Here is a 13,787-nt window from a genome sequence, read left to right as displayed (position 1 = left end):
CATTCTTACCTATGAAGAGGCTCCTCTGGACCTGTTTTCACCCATGAGCTAAGACAACACATTGCCATCACAAAGTATACTGGTTGGACATGGAGAGTTGTGTTTCTGGATACAGATGAGCAATAAAAATAACAACTGCCTCTTCTCTTGGCCTAGACCATGGCTTTGAATAATAAATCCTAAATAAGCCTCTCCTATTCCATTTTTTGGACAAGCTCTATACTGCATGCTCCACTACACTTTCTTGCTATGTAGTTCTGGGACTGCATGAAATCTATGGTGCATGAAGTACTGGCAATAAAATAAAGAAGCTATGGATGAAATAAGCATTTACAAATTAAGAGACTTTTTGAAAGACAAGCCACAATCTGGGACACAATATTTGCAAACTATATCTGACAAAGGACTTATATACAGAATAAAGAACTTTCAGACTTCAGTAATAAGAAAACAAATATTCTAAGTTTTAAAAAATTGCTGAAAGATTTGAACAGATACTTCACCAAAGAAGATACTTGGACAGCAAATATGCACATGAAGAAATACCCAATATCATTAGTCTTTAGGTAAATGCAAATGAAAACTGCAATGAAATTCCACTAAACACCTATTAGAATAGCTAAACTTCAAAAAACAAAAGCAGAACAACAAAATGTTGACAATACCAAGTGCTGGAGAGGATGCAGAGGAACTGGAACTTTCATACCCTGCAGGTGGGGCTACAAAATGGCACAACCACTTTGAAAAATATATTGGCAGTTTCTAATAGAGTGAAACATACATTAACCACCTGAGCCGGTAATCTTATGCCTAGGTATTTATCCAAATGAAGTGGAAACTTATATTCACACAAAAATCTGTATGCAAATATTTATAGTGGCTTTATTTGTAATGGTCAAAAACTGTTGCTCAAGTACGTAATGGTTAAAGAAATGGAGGCATATCCATTCAATGGAATACTGCTCACCAATAAAAAAGGATGAATTACTGATACAGGCAACAATGTGGATGAACCTCAAACACACTGTGCCTAGTGATTATTTCTATATTCTGCAAAAGACAAAACTATAGAGACAGAAAACAGGAGTGGGGAGAGGGGCTGATTACAAAGGACACCAAAAACTGCTCTGTAACGTGATTATCATGATGGTTCTATGACTATACATTTGCTAAAACCTGCAGAGCTATACACTAGAAAGGTTAAATGTTATGGTATGTAAATTATACATTAATAGAGAAATGGAAGGAAAACACTAGGAAACACTAATGGAAAATAAAAAGATTTATCAAAAATTAAAAAAAAATTAGCAGAAAAATTCTCAAGCCAATCACATTAACTTGAACATTTTTCGACACAGCAACTGCATTTTTAATACTCATTCTAATTCTAACGTCACATAAGAATTGAGAATCAATAAAAAGGAAGACTTGTGCCAACATTTGCCCCATGTTTGACTTTGCTCCTTCTCAAAGCCCACTATTCAGTCACATGTGCACACCATATCAGATCTTGCATTCACCCATGCTCTTTTTGTGATATTCAGATTATTTATTAATGATTTTCAGTTGCACAGAACATCCATGCAAATATCTGGTCCAGAGGTAAAAAGTCAAATGAGAAAACACAGCCATAAATGGCTATAATAAAGTCTCTTCAATGATACAATTATCATAAAGAAACCATCTTTGGCAGATACAAAGGTGCAAATGTTAAACCTCAATGCATGATAAAATAGCACTTTATTAACCAAAGTGGGATTATCCCCTCATATGAAGAAACTCAAGAAATTTTGCCATGTCTTACTTTAAAAAGAAAGCCCACTCAAGTGAAAGATCTGGAGGGTTCTCAGGTCAACACCAAAATCTTCCTGCCTCTGTCAGCTAGATGGCCCTCTGTCAGAGCCTTCTACTGATTCTGAAGTCCCTTCTAAAGAACGATGTGCATCTTAACCAGTTTCAGGTGGTTCCTGTGAAGGTGAACATATTATCAAGTATTCATCCTTGTAGCACCCCTTTTCTTCAGCAGGGAATGGGTTTCTGAAGCGAAGTGTCAGGAATTCCTAAAATATGATTAGCAAGAAACAGGGAAAGGTCCTGAGATGCCACAGAAGGTGTAAAGCAGGCAGCTCTTATGGCTGTGTTTGGATCCAGAAGCTTAATTAAAAAGTTTTGGGGGCCAAGTGTGGTAGCTCACACCTGTAATCCCAGCATTTTGGGAGGCCACAGCAGATGAACCACTTGAGGCTAGGAGTTTGAGACAAGCCTGGCCAACGTGGCAAAACCCTGTCTCTACTAAAAATATACAAATTAGCTGGGTGTGGTGGTGCACCACTGTAATCTCAGCTACTTGGGAGGCTGAGGCACAAGAATAGCTTGAACCTGGAAGGTGGTGGTTGCAGTGGGCCAAGATTGCACCACTGCACTCCAGCCTGGGCAACAGAGCAAGACTCTCACACAACAACCCAAAAAAGGTTTTGGGGAATAAGCGTATTTTGTATGTAAATGAGTCCTAATCTCAGGTACAAACCTAACTTGCCACCTTACATTCCTAATTGCAAACTGGCCCTTCTGGGCTTCAAAACACAGGTGAGGGAGATCCTTTAAGGATAGAAAAGGTAGTTTAACATTTCAGTCAATGATGGAATGCAGATATGACAGTGGTCTCCTAAGATCGTAATACTAAATTTTGACTCTACCTTTTCTATGTTTAGATACATAGATACTTAACATCATGTTACAATTGCCTGCAGTATTCAGTACAGTCACATACTGTACAGGTCTGTAGCCTAGGAGCAATAGGCTATGTACCACCTAGCCTAGGTGTGTGGTAGGCTATCCTATCTAGGTTTGTGTCAGTGCACTCTGTGATGTTCACAAAATTACCTAACAAGAATGCATGGGTCACACACACCCTATGCATGATGACACTGTAAATTGAGGATCTTTCTATTGATAGGAACATCACAATGAGAGCTATCAAGGCACTTCAGACAAGGAGTCAAAACACCTCCCAAAGATACTGCCTTTTCCCTTCAATTAAATCACTCTGAGAAGTGGTTTAATGGCCCAGGGGCTTTGCTCTGGGTACCTGCTCTGGCCTTGGAGGCTGGCCTTGCTTTTCAAATCCTTGCAACTGCAGCCTGACCTTATGATGATAAAGATGAAGCAAAGACTAAGAGCAATGGAAGGGAAAAAGGGGCTATATGCAGCAAAACTAAAACTAGAACAAAAATAGCAATTTTAACAATAGCAATAAGGACAACAAAGTGAAAAGTAGCTTCAGAGACAACAATGAGTTGCAATGTGTGGACCTTGTTTAGATCACAATCTAACCAATGATTGTAAAAAGGCATTTTGGAGACAATGAGAAAAATTTGAATATAGGTACTGTGTAGGTGATATGAAGGAATCATTGTTAATTTTGCTGAAACATTATTTATAATATTACTTGACACATATTATGTATCAAATATTAATACTATTATAGTTACATACAAAAAGATCTCCACTTTTCAAAGATTTATCATGAAATATTTAGAGATGGTATCTTGGGTTTGCTTTAATATACTCAGCATAAAGAAAAATAAGCAAATGTAGAAAAATCTTAGTCATTATTAAGATTCATGGTGTTTATAGTGGTTCATTTTATTATTGTCTCTACCTTTATGTATGCTTGAAGATGTTCATAATAAAATGGTTTTTAAAAACAAAATGATTTTTTTAAAAAAATTAATGAATAAATGGGAACAGATGAAAGAAGGTACAATTCCTGTATTAGAAGTTTCTTTTTTACTATTTCTTAATGACTTTATTGGAGTACTGCCCTATTAATACCAAAGTTTTTTTTTTAAAAAAAGGAAAGCAGAATTTTTATAAGTACCATTCAGTAGATCAAGTTGAAGAAATACAGAATTAATGTATTTAAAACAGTGATTTTCTAATAATTTACCAAGGATTTTAGAGGTCATTGCTTATACTGACTGTTTATTTGACAGAAAGTCACTGAAGACTATAAAAAAGAGAAAAACTGTATAAACTCCGATGAAGAACAAAAAGGGGAAAATGAAAGGAAATCAGGCTCAAACTATAAATACCAAATGGCAATAACTGTCTTTAAAAATTCATAATCAGTCTTGAGTTGCAGTGCCAGCTTTTTCCCTTCCTGCACACTGTGGACAAGTTTGTTCACCTCTCTTCTGCACGTTATGGACAAGTTTGTTCACCTCTCTGAGTTCAGCTTTCTCATTTGTAAGATGGGAATAATCAGAGCATCTTCCTCCCACGAACTGTTGCAGGAGTAAATGAAATAATCATAATGTGCTTTCACATTGCCAAGTACACAGTTCCTTAAATGCTGCCTGCTCTTGATCTCTACAAGGCTGAAAGGGTCTAAGAATGCAGAAAGTGTGTGGAGAAAGTGCAGGCAGACCAGTTCCTAGCATAAGTCACTAATTAGCCACCAACCACTGACCTGCTTGGGGCCCAGGCAGGATTCTGAAGTCAGCCGAAGCTTTTGTCACTGCCTGGAACCCACAGGCTGCCCCAGAATGTTTTACCAAAAGCCCCCTCAGGGGTCTGCTCCCCAGCTCTGTCTCTCACTCCATTTGGGCACCACTCGAAGGGCAGCTAATCTAATCAGCTAATCTATGCTAAATTATTAATGGGATCCAAGAGGTTAATGTGTAACAAGTATACACTCCATCAGAGGCCTGCTGGAGACAGACACAAGGCCTCTGTGAGTCATTAGAGTCTTGGTGGGAATTTCAGGCACCAGGCAGCCTTCCTCAAATCAAATCAAATTCCAGACAGGCATTTAAAAATTCCTGCCAGCAGAAATAGTTTATATATGAAGGCAGTCAAATCAATGCCGAGGCCAAAAAATATCCCCTAACTAGACCAGGACATAAGGGCTGAAGAAAATGGTATGTTTATGAGCTTTATAACCTTGGGCAAGTCAACATTATGAACTTCTCTGTGTCTCAGTTTTCCAATCTGCAAAATGGAGTTTGCGGTAAGCATTGAAATATGTAATCCATGTAAAGTGCTTGGAACGGAGCCTACCACATGATACATGCTCAGCAAATGTCAATTCTTATTAGTATCATCTAGAGAATGGAAATTAGATGGTAGTCAAAGAAGATGCTCCAAAACCTGAAGTTAAAAAGCGGTTTGTAGGCCATGCATGATGGCTCGGTTCTGTAATCCCAGGGAGATCCTGTCTCTGCAATGTTTTTTGGTTTGTTTTAATGAACCAAGCGTGGTGGCATATGTCTCTAGTTTTAGCTGCTTGGAAGGCTGAAGTGTAAGGATCCCTGGAGCCCTGGAAATGAAGGCTATAATAAGCTATGATCGTGCCACTGCACTCTAGCCTGGGCAACAGAGTGAGATTCTGCCTCAAAAAGCCAAACAAACCAAAAAAGGGGTTTCTAGATAGCAGTTTCCATTTGTGTTTTCAACGCAATTCGACCCACAGTATAGAACATTGGAATCAGATTGGGTTAAGGCTCAGACTCTCTTCTTCCTGGCTGCGTGACCTTCTGGACAAGTTTCTCAACCTCTTTGAGCTAATTTTCTCAACTGTAAAATAGGGGTAATAATACCTAACCTACAATGTTGATGAATGTATTACATATGATAATGTGTGCAAAGTGTGTAGCATAGTGATCCCATATGCACATAAGAGCCTAACAGATGATGTCTTTAATTATCATCTTATGTTTTCCAGCCTTTGTAACGGCAGCCTGGAAATCCCAATCAGGAAGTGATGGTACCGTCTCATGGGAGTGACAAACAGAGTCACCAGTGCCTAATGGAGATGAAATCTTAATAATACTAGGGTCAGTCCAACAGGCACAAGGCAATTTAGCTGGGTTGAATGGGAGATTCAACTTTAACCAGCCACAGATGTCCCAAAGAAGTAGACATGAGGCAGGATTTTTATCTGTCTGGTTATTGAGACTGCCTCATTGCAAGAAAATAAAGGACTGATAATCTCCACTTCTAAGGTCCTAAGATCCTAAGAGACCAAAATGTGGCTTGGCTGCTATTGGTCTCCAGTGACAAGTTCAATGGGTCTAGCAAAATAAATCCATGCCACTGTCCCCATTTCATTTTATCGGTATTTTCTGATTATGAAACTGTTACAGAAACATAGCAAAGGAGTCACAAAATATAAGAATATAAAATTTCAAAAGTAAAGACTGCCTATGTTCCTAGTAACCATAAATAATCACTGTTAATATTTTCATGTCTTTACTTCAGATTTTCTGTTTACACACATGTACACAAATACAGTTTATCATTAAAAAAAAAAAAACCTACCAAACATACTAGTTTATCACCTGCTTGTTCACTGAATATATATTTCTGTGTTTGGTAACATAAATTCAGGCCATCATTTTTAACAGATGCATAGGAATCCATTATATGCCTGCGTCATAATGTATTGATCTATCTTCCTCCCAAAGAGGACTTAGGCTGTTTCCAGTCTTTTGCTATAATAAATAACACTGTACTGGATCTCGTTCATAAACACCTTTACACAATTGTCCAATTATTTCTTTAGGCACAGCATTGATGGGTCACAGAGTAGACAGTTCTTAAATGCCTTAAGAAACAAAAATCACCTGGCCTTGCTGAGATGGGAAGGTGAGGGAGAAGTTTGAGTTAGAGAAAAAACACTTGTCTTCCAGGCCCAGGCAAACAAAACAGCCTTCTTCCCTGCCTTTCTCTCACCCACCTACCAGGAAGCACTGATAAGAACCACTAAATCCTCTTGTACAAAACTCAGGGTCAAACAGAGAGTGTCTGTGAAACAGAACTTGGGATTTCATCCGGAAACAAGCAATAGGAAGGATCCGCAGGAAGTGGCTTATAAAAGCAAGCCACTCTCCGAAGGGTTCCCATAGGCCTTTCGCTTGTCCCCGTGGTGTGTGGGGCTGGCAGGCAGTAAGCACAGTGAATTTTACTGAGGACCCAGTGTGTAGAGGACACTGCAGTCACAAGGGCATGTCATAAGGAGAGAAGACGCCCCACTTCCCATCCTGAACCCTAAGGAACTCACAAATAGGATGAAAAGACAGACAAATGCAGAGACACTCAAATGACCCAAATGTACACACATAGACATAACCAGTGACGACAAAACAGATACAATCGGGAAGGGCAGCCACTGGGCCAAGAGAAACTTGCAAGAAAGAAAATGTTTAAATGCTGCATTGGGTACAGAGGAAACAAGGGGACAGAAAGCACCCTCAGCCTTGCTACTAGCTGGCAGGGTGACGTTGGACAAGTCCCCTAAACCCTTCATGATTACCCAGAAGCACTAGGCTATTAGCTATGAATTTTCGTATTTTGAGTTTTCCTTTCCTTATTGTGGTGTTTTGTTTCCTATTTTCATGAACCCTTAAAAAAAAATCTTACCATTCTGTGATTGTCTACCACCTGCTAAATAAACACTGTCCTGGCAGCTTTCATTATTTCATACTCATTTAGCTCTAACTTCAATCTTGAAAGGTACATGTTATTCTTACTTTATATTATAAAGTGTGCTTAAAGTCATACAACTCACCAGGAATACGGACGGTTACTGGTTTTCTCCTCCTGGCACAGAGGAGTTGGTCAATAAAGACTTGATGGCTAACTGAATGAATGGACACATGAATGAAGAAACAGAGTTGTAGACTCCTTTCTAAACCCATAAAGCTTTCATTGCAGAAGACTCCTTCTATGCTTCCCTTTCTAACTTATCTCAGAATCCTTTTTTGAAAATTAGGCATACCTCAAGACTCAGAAATGACCAAGATATATTCCATCTGCATGTGAAAGTGTCACAGCCATTGTGTCTTGCCCTGCTCCAGCTCCCATGATTTGGTAACTAAAGGGTTACACCTAGCTCAGCAGGATCTCTCTCCCAAGGCTAGGGAAAGTTCGGATGAGTTGGTGTTGAATATATAGGGTATCACTCCTGGGAGGAAGCATCTTAACATCCTGCAACTTCAGTTTCCTTATCTGCACAGAATTAGAGTGTTGGCCTAGACCAGACTGCTAAGGACTCCTCCAGTTCCAATATTCTATCATTCTATGAGAAGAGGAGACGTGGAAAGCCCTGATGTAGAAAGTCAAGTTCACAGCAATGCCAACAGCAAGTGACAGATAATGACTACTGCCTTAAACCCAACTTTAGCAGTGACTCTCAAATTTAGCTAAACATCTGAATCACTTGGAGCACTATTAAAACCACTGATTCTTGCTTCATCACGTTTGCCTGGGAGAGGGGTTTGTTTTGTTTTGTTTTAAAGAATCTGCATTTGTATGAGGCTCCCAGAGTACTTCTAAAGGTTACTTTTGGTTACCAACCACTGCTCTTGATTGGTGGTTGGGAAGGAAGGTGTATCACTGAATCTGAATGGATTGCTATTGCTAGGCAGCCCCTTTTCTCTCTGGCAAGAGGGACTACTCCCACCCCAACCTACTTTCACTCCCTGTGCAAAGGCTACCTGATTTCAGAGGTGTCCTTGACGTGTTGGTCCATTCCTCTGATGCCTGCTGGTGAATCATGCCATATTCTAAACTGTCCTGAGAAACTGCATCTGAATTCAAAGAAGAGGTGCAGAGTAGCTGGAAGAGAGAGACCAGAGTGGCACAGCCCAGCAGCAATCTTTGGAAGAGCTGATCAAAACTGCTGGGCTCCTGGTTCATCACATGGGATGAAGGAATGGCACACCATATTGGTCAGGAGAAAGCACACACTAGGAGGAAAACTAAAAATACTGGCATTGGTGATTTGGAAGGTGGTACTTAAAGGCACCAACCTTAATAATGACTGGAACCCAAATACTGTTTTTTTTTTTAACTAAGGCATCTTCATTGTTCTCGAACTTGACATTTTTAAGATTCACTCTTCTTTGTGTTTTTAACAGGGTTTGACAATGACATTTCCTCCAGCCCAGGAAATCAAATGTCCATTAACTTGCATAATTAATATTTTAAAATGAACCTTGAAGATTTTTTTGAATCACAATATTAATTAAGACTTTCTCTTTCTGCCCCCTCTCTCTTTTCCACACAGACTCCTGCACAGAGAAAATGGGTCACGGAATAAGACAGACAAACATGGGTCATCATTGTGGACTAGCTGTGAGATCTTGGGCAAACTACTTCATAAATCTCAGCTCCTTTTCCAGGTATTATACAATGGAGTTAGGAATGGTACCTACCTCATAGGTTTGTGATAAGGATTAAGCAAGGTAGTGCAGGTACAGTGCTTTGCATAATGCATGTACAGAATAAAACAATAATAAATAGTCATTTTAAAAAATGTTGACCTGTAGCCACTTTAGGGGAGTGTCACTGGTCATGTCAATAAATTGGTCATGACCAGTGACACTCCCCTAAAGTGTCATTGGTCAATAAATTCATTAGTGAAAAAAATATTTCAGTGTCTTCTGAATATATACAAATAAGATGGAAGGAGGGAAATTGCAAATTTCATTTCTGTATGTTACATATACATTTCATGTTATATTTACATTTATACACATGTCTAAAATGTGTATTTGCTAATACAGATTTGGGAAGTCAAGAAGTTATGGTACAATGTGCTAATGGTCTTATTAGCACAGTCAAAAATGTGATAAATGTCCTGTCCATTAAACTTGCTGGTGTCTGGCAGTCTTGACTCTGTACCTGCTGCTGCAACTATTGTTTTTGATCTATCTAAGTATACTTGCCCCTCTACTCCTCGTATCCTTTGGTTCTTTCGAGTCTGACAGAATGCTTCAGTTATATTCCATCTTGTTGTGGTGGTAAGAACACAGAACTGGATGCGATAAAGCCAAAAGACCTACAATGCTACACCCTTAAATTTGGCTACTTGTAGGTTATAAATGGTCAATGTTATCTTTTATTAAAGGATTCACTTTAGAAATAATAATTCCAGGAGAGAATAGGATAGCACATGCTATCCCACTGAACAACCTGGTACAGGTATAAGATGAAGTAAGTGATCCTCTGGGGAGCATTTGAGGAAACTCCCTGGTGGTCTTGAATTTTGGCCTTGTTTGGAGATACCAGAAAAACCCTGAGATGCTATTTAATTTGGAGAAGCAATTTTAAAAATAAAGAATAGAAAGAAAGATAAAAGTTTTAGAGACAGGAAGTCCAAGAATTTTTTTTAAGTATTTTCATGAACAACCTAAGATGCAGGACCAAATTGAGGAATTATTTCATAGGATAACTTATCATCAGGCAGAAAGTAACCAGGCTTCTGAGGCAGTGGAGTGTTGCTACAAGACTGCAGATGGAGAAACACAGACAGAAGCTTTCCAGGGTGCCCAGAATGATGTATCCCTGACAATCGCCAAACACATCAGCACAAAACCTCAAAGAATCTGGCCAGGATGGAAGGAGACTAGCAGTGGGCACATAGGATTTGACTGGTTGATTGGTACCTCATGGCGTAACATACAGGTACCTGCCTACAGTTCCTTAAGTCACAGAACATGAGCAAACCTGAAGTTTATAGGAAACATTCAACAAACACATATACGTTTTTGTGACTTCCATTTATAAGACATTTCTGTAACCGTACATGGTGAAACAAACAAACAAAAAACACCCAAATGAACAGAAGATGCCAAAAAAATACAAGCATTTGGTGACTGAGGGTGCTACTATCACGACCTGAATATTACTCAAGCTGAACCCTAAAAATCAGCAACTTCAACCAAAAAGGCAGCTCTGCCCATAGAGGGCATGGAGTCACTACTTTGAGTTCAAATCCTGACTTTATAACTTCTTAGCTGTGCACCTTTGAAAAGGTACTAAACCTCTCCTTAGTCTCCACATCTGTACAGTGGGGTATGTATCCCTACCTCATTTGAGGACTGAATAAACAATAATGCATATGGTAGCACTTTGTAGACTGAAAGAGAGCTACATTTCTGTAGTAGAGCAATTTACCCATCTCAAAGAGCTGGGCTCTCTGCGTAAGCAAGAAGCAAATACCTGAGGTGTCACATGCATGCCTTCCCGTTGAGGGCTCTCTCTGGGGGGTGCTGCGCCTATAAATGATGTGGGGTTTGTTTTGTTCCTCTTCATCTTCTTGTTCATCCATGGACTGTAGTGGTTCAATAAAATAATCCCCATCATAAGACCGGAATGTGCCCAGCTGCAAATGAAGAGAGATGGAAGGTTGATTTAACATAACTCAGTCATTGGGAGGAAGAAAAACAAAAGAACATTTTCAAGTAAAGATGGTGTCATTTTACCCAAATTCTTTTTCAGAAGGGTTGTTTCAACTGAAAATGCTGCAACATATGTGGAGAAGTGGTTTATTTTCACTCTCTGTCATATCAGTACATTTTCTAAAAATTATTATTTACTATTCTTATTATTTTAGATATACGGTCTCGCCCTCTCACTCAGCCTTGAACTCCTGGGCTCAAGCGATCCCCCTCAGCCTCCTGAGTAGCTGGGATTATAGGATGCCATCATGCCCAGCTAAATTTTTTACTTTTTGTAGAGATGGGGGTCTCAATATGTTGCCCAGGCTGGTCTTCAACTCCTGGCTCAGCCTTCCAAAGTGTCATATCAGTAACTGATTCTTGGTTTGACTCCAGTTGATTGTACCTGCTATCCAAATCTGTCTCTAAGAAATACTTCCTTAGGGCTCAAGTTCCAATCATTACTACAGGCTGTTGAAAGAGTCTTGGAAACTTAAAGAGCCTGGAAACTTAGGGACAAGCATGCATTGCAGCAGGAAAAGCTGTCCTATTGAAGTATTCCCATTGATTCAAATTCAAGAAGCATATTTTGGCCACAATGCATTCAAGGTGGTACCACCTGTAATGCTGGCACATGATCCTCTCACCAACCCTTTCCTTTGCAAAATAGGGGAGTGATGTCCTGCAAGGCTTTGAAGCCAGATTGCTCTAGGTTCCAGTTTCAGCACCACCACCTACCCATTCACCTTGGGCAAGTTCCTTAACCACTCTGAGCTTAAGCTTCCTTGTTTGTCAGCTGGGGATAGATACTTAATGTAACGAGTTACTGTGCAGATTAAAGGAGATAATGATAATTAAGTGCTTAGCAAAATGCCTGACACCTTGCAAAGACTTAGGACTCATGAACGGTTTTTGGTGTTGCCAGCGTTAGCCTCTAACCATTAGGATAAAATTTGCTCTTCCTAATCATTCTAAGGACCTTGCCAGTCACTTTTGCTCCTTTTCACCCCACATATCCAGTTTTTGCAAATGATAAATGATACCTCAAGATTGAACCACCCAAACTAAAAATTACAAGAACGCTGAAAAATTTCCTATGCCACGTTGCTGAGTGGTATTTAAGAGGAGAAATCAAGCTCTTCTCTTCTCTTCCACTTTCCCATTTCCCATGCTGAAAAAAAAATCTGATGCCTTGCATCCTTCCATTGACACAGGAAAAATGACTCCCTGAACATCAGCAACTGCATCTGCATCAGCATCATCCAGGAGCTTATTAGAAATTCAAATAATTGTGCTCCACCTCAAATCTGATCTATTGCATCAAAATCTCTAGGGGCAGGGTCCAAGAATTGAAATGTTAATGAGCTCCCAGGGTATTCTTATGCATGTTAAAGTATGAGCAGCACTAGGCTAAGCCATTGGTTCCCCAAAACAGCTAGCTTCAAAATTGCCTGGGAAGATTTTTTGTTTTTGTTTTTCAATTAGATTTGGGGCATTACCCACTACTCACAGATTCAGAATTTCTAGGGATGGATCTAGAATGTTTTTTGTTTTAAAAGCTCTCCACATGATTTATGAGCCCCTGGTTTAAGAAAAGGGCAGCTCAGGTGTGGTCAGACTAAGAGACAGAGTAGCTAGTTGCCAGAGAAGTGATTTAATAAATTTACTTTCTGCCTGTTTTCAATACACAACTCTGGTGTTCTCCCAGCACAAATCAGAGCGCATATCATAACATGTGAAACCCATCAGAGACACGAGTCCTGGGAAAGAGCCAGGGAGCTCAGCTGGTGACGATTTGCCACCTTTGATTGGTAAATGGGAAAACCAAGACACAGAAGGAGGAAGTGATTGGGCCCAAGTTCCCCTTCGATGGTACAGAAGCAGCTGGACAGTGCTAGTGCTGTCTAACCTGACTTTAGTCCTGTGCCTTTTTAGAAAAGAACCCTGAAATTCTCTTCAGGAGAACAGGATCAGTCTCTGGTCTATGGTTAAGTGCCAAGGATCAGAAAGACCCGGTTGAAATCCCAACCCTGCCACTTATGAGCTGTGAGACCATGGGCAAGTCTCTGGCTCTCAAAGTCTCAGATTTTTTTTTTTTCTTGTCAGTAAAATGCGTTGTTTTGAGGATTGGGTTATTGGAGGATTTGGATGAGATAATACATATGTAAACTATTTATAATAGCCAGGCAGACGATAATAAGAGCTCAATAAATCGTATCAATATGATGACAGAATTAATCGTGCTGTTGATTCACAAAGGTGGGCCTAAGAGTTATCTTTTCTTGGTTAAGGTGACTATTTATTCAAACATGTATACTAAGTATACATACGTAGTACATACTAAGTACATACTAAGCACAACATACAAAGCTCCAATATAGAAGAAAAATGAGTTGATGCTGACCCTGTTGCCAAGGAGAAATGGATAAAACATGTGTACCAAGAACCTTGATGTAAGGGAGAACATACTAAGCATCATAAGAGAGACTCTCAGAAGTGTCTATGAAGGTGGAGGGGGAGAGATGACATCAACTTGGGGAACTATGAAAAGGTCTTCTGGGA

General features: G+C 39.6%; 1 protein-coding gene across 2 annotated transcripts in view; it reads right to left on the bottom strand.

Moving 5' to 3' along the window:
- The window catches only part of ADAMTS9 (ADAM metallopeptidase with thrombospondin type 1 motif 9), a 178,339-nt gene that overhangs the window by 160,597 nt on the left and 3,955 nt on the right, over positions 1-13,787 (bottom strand). For both annotated transcript variants that reach the window (XM_025376938.1, XM_025376939.1), the window contains exon 3: positions 11,008-11,170. In XM_025376938.1, the coding sequence (XP_025232723.1) occupies positions 11,008-11,170 (163 nt within the window). The remainder of the gene's footprint in view (positions 1-11,007; positions 11,171-13,787) is intronic.

Source organism: Theropithecus gelada, chromosome 2 (assembly GCF_003255815.1).
Source record: "Theropithecus gelada isolate Dixy chromosome 2, Tgel_1.0, whole genome shotgun sequence".
NCBI classification, from domain to species: domain Eukaryota; kingdom Metazoa; phylum Chordata; class Mammalia; order Primates; family Cercopithecidae; genus Theropithecus; species Theropithecus gelada.
This window is presented reverse-complemented; position numbering and strand designations above follow the sequence as displayed.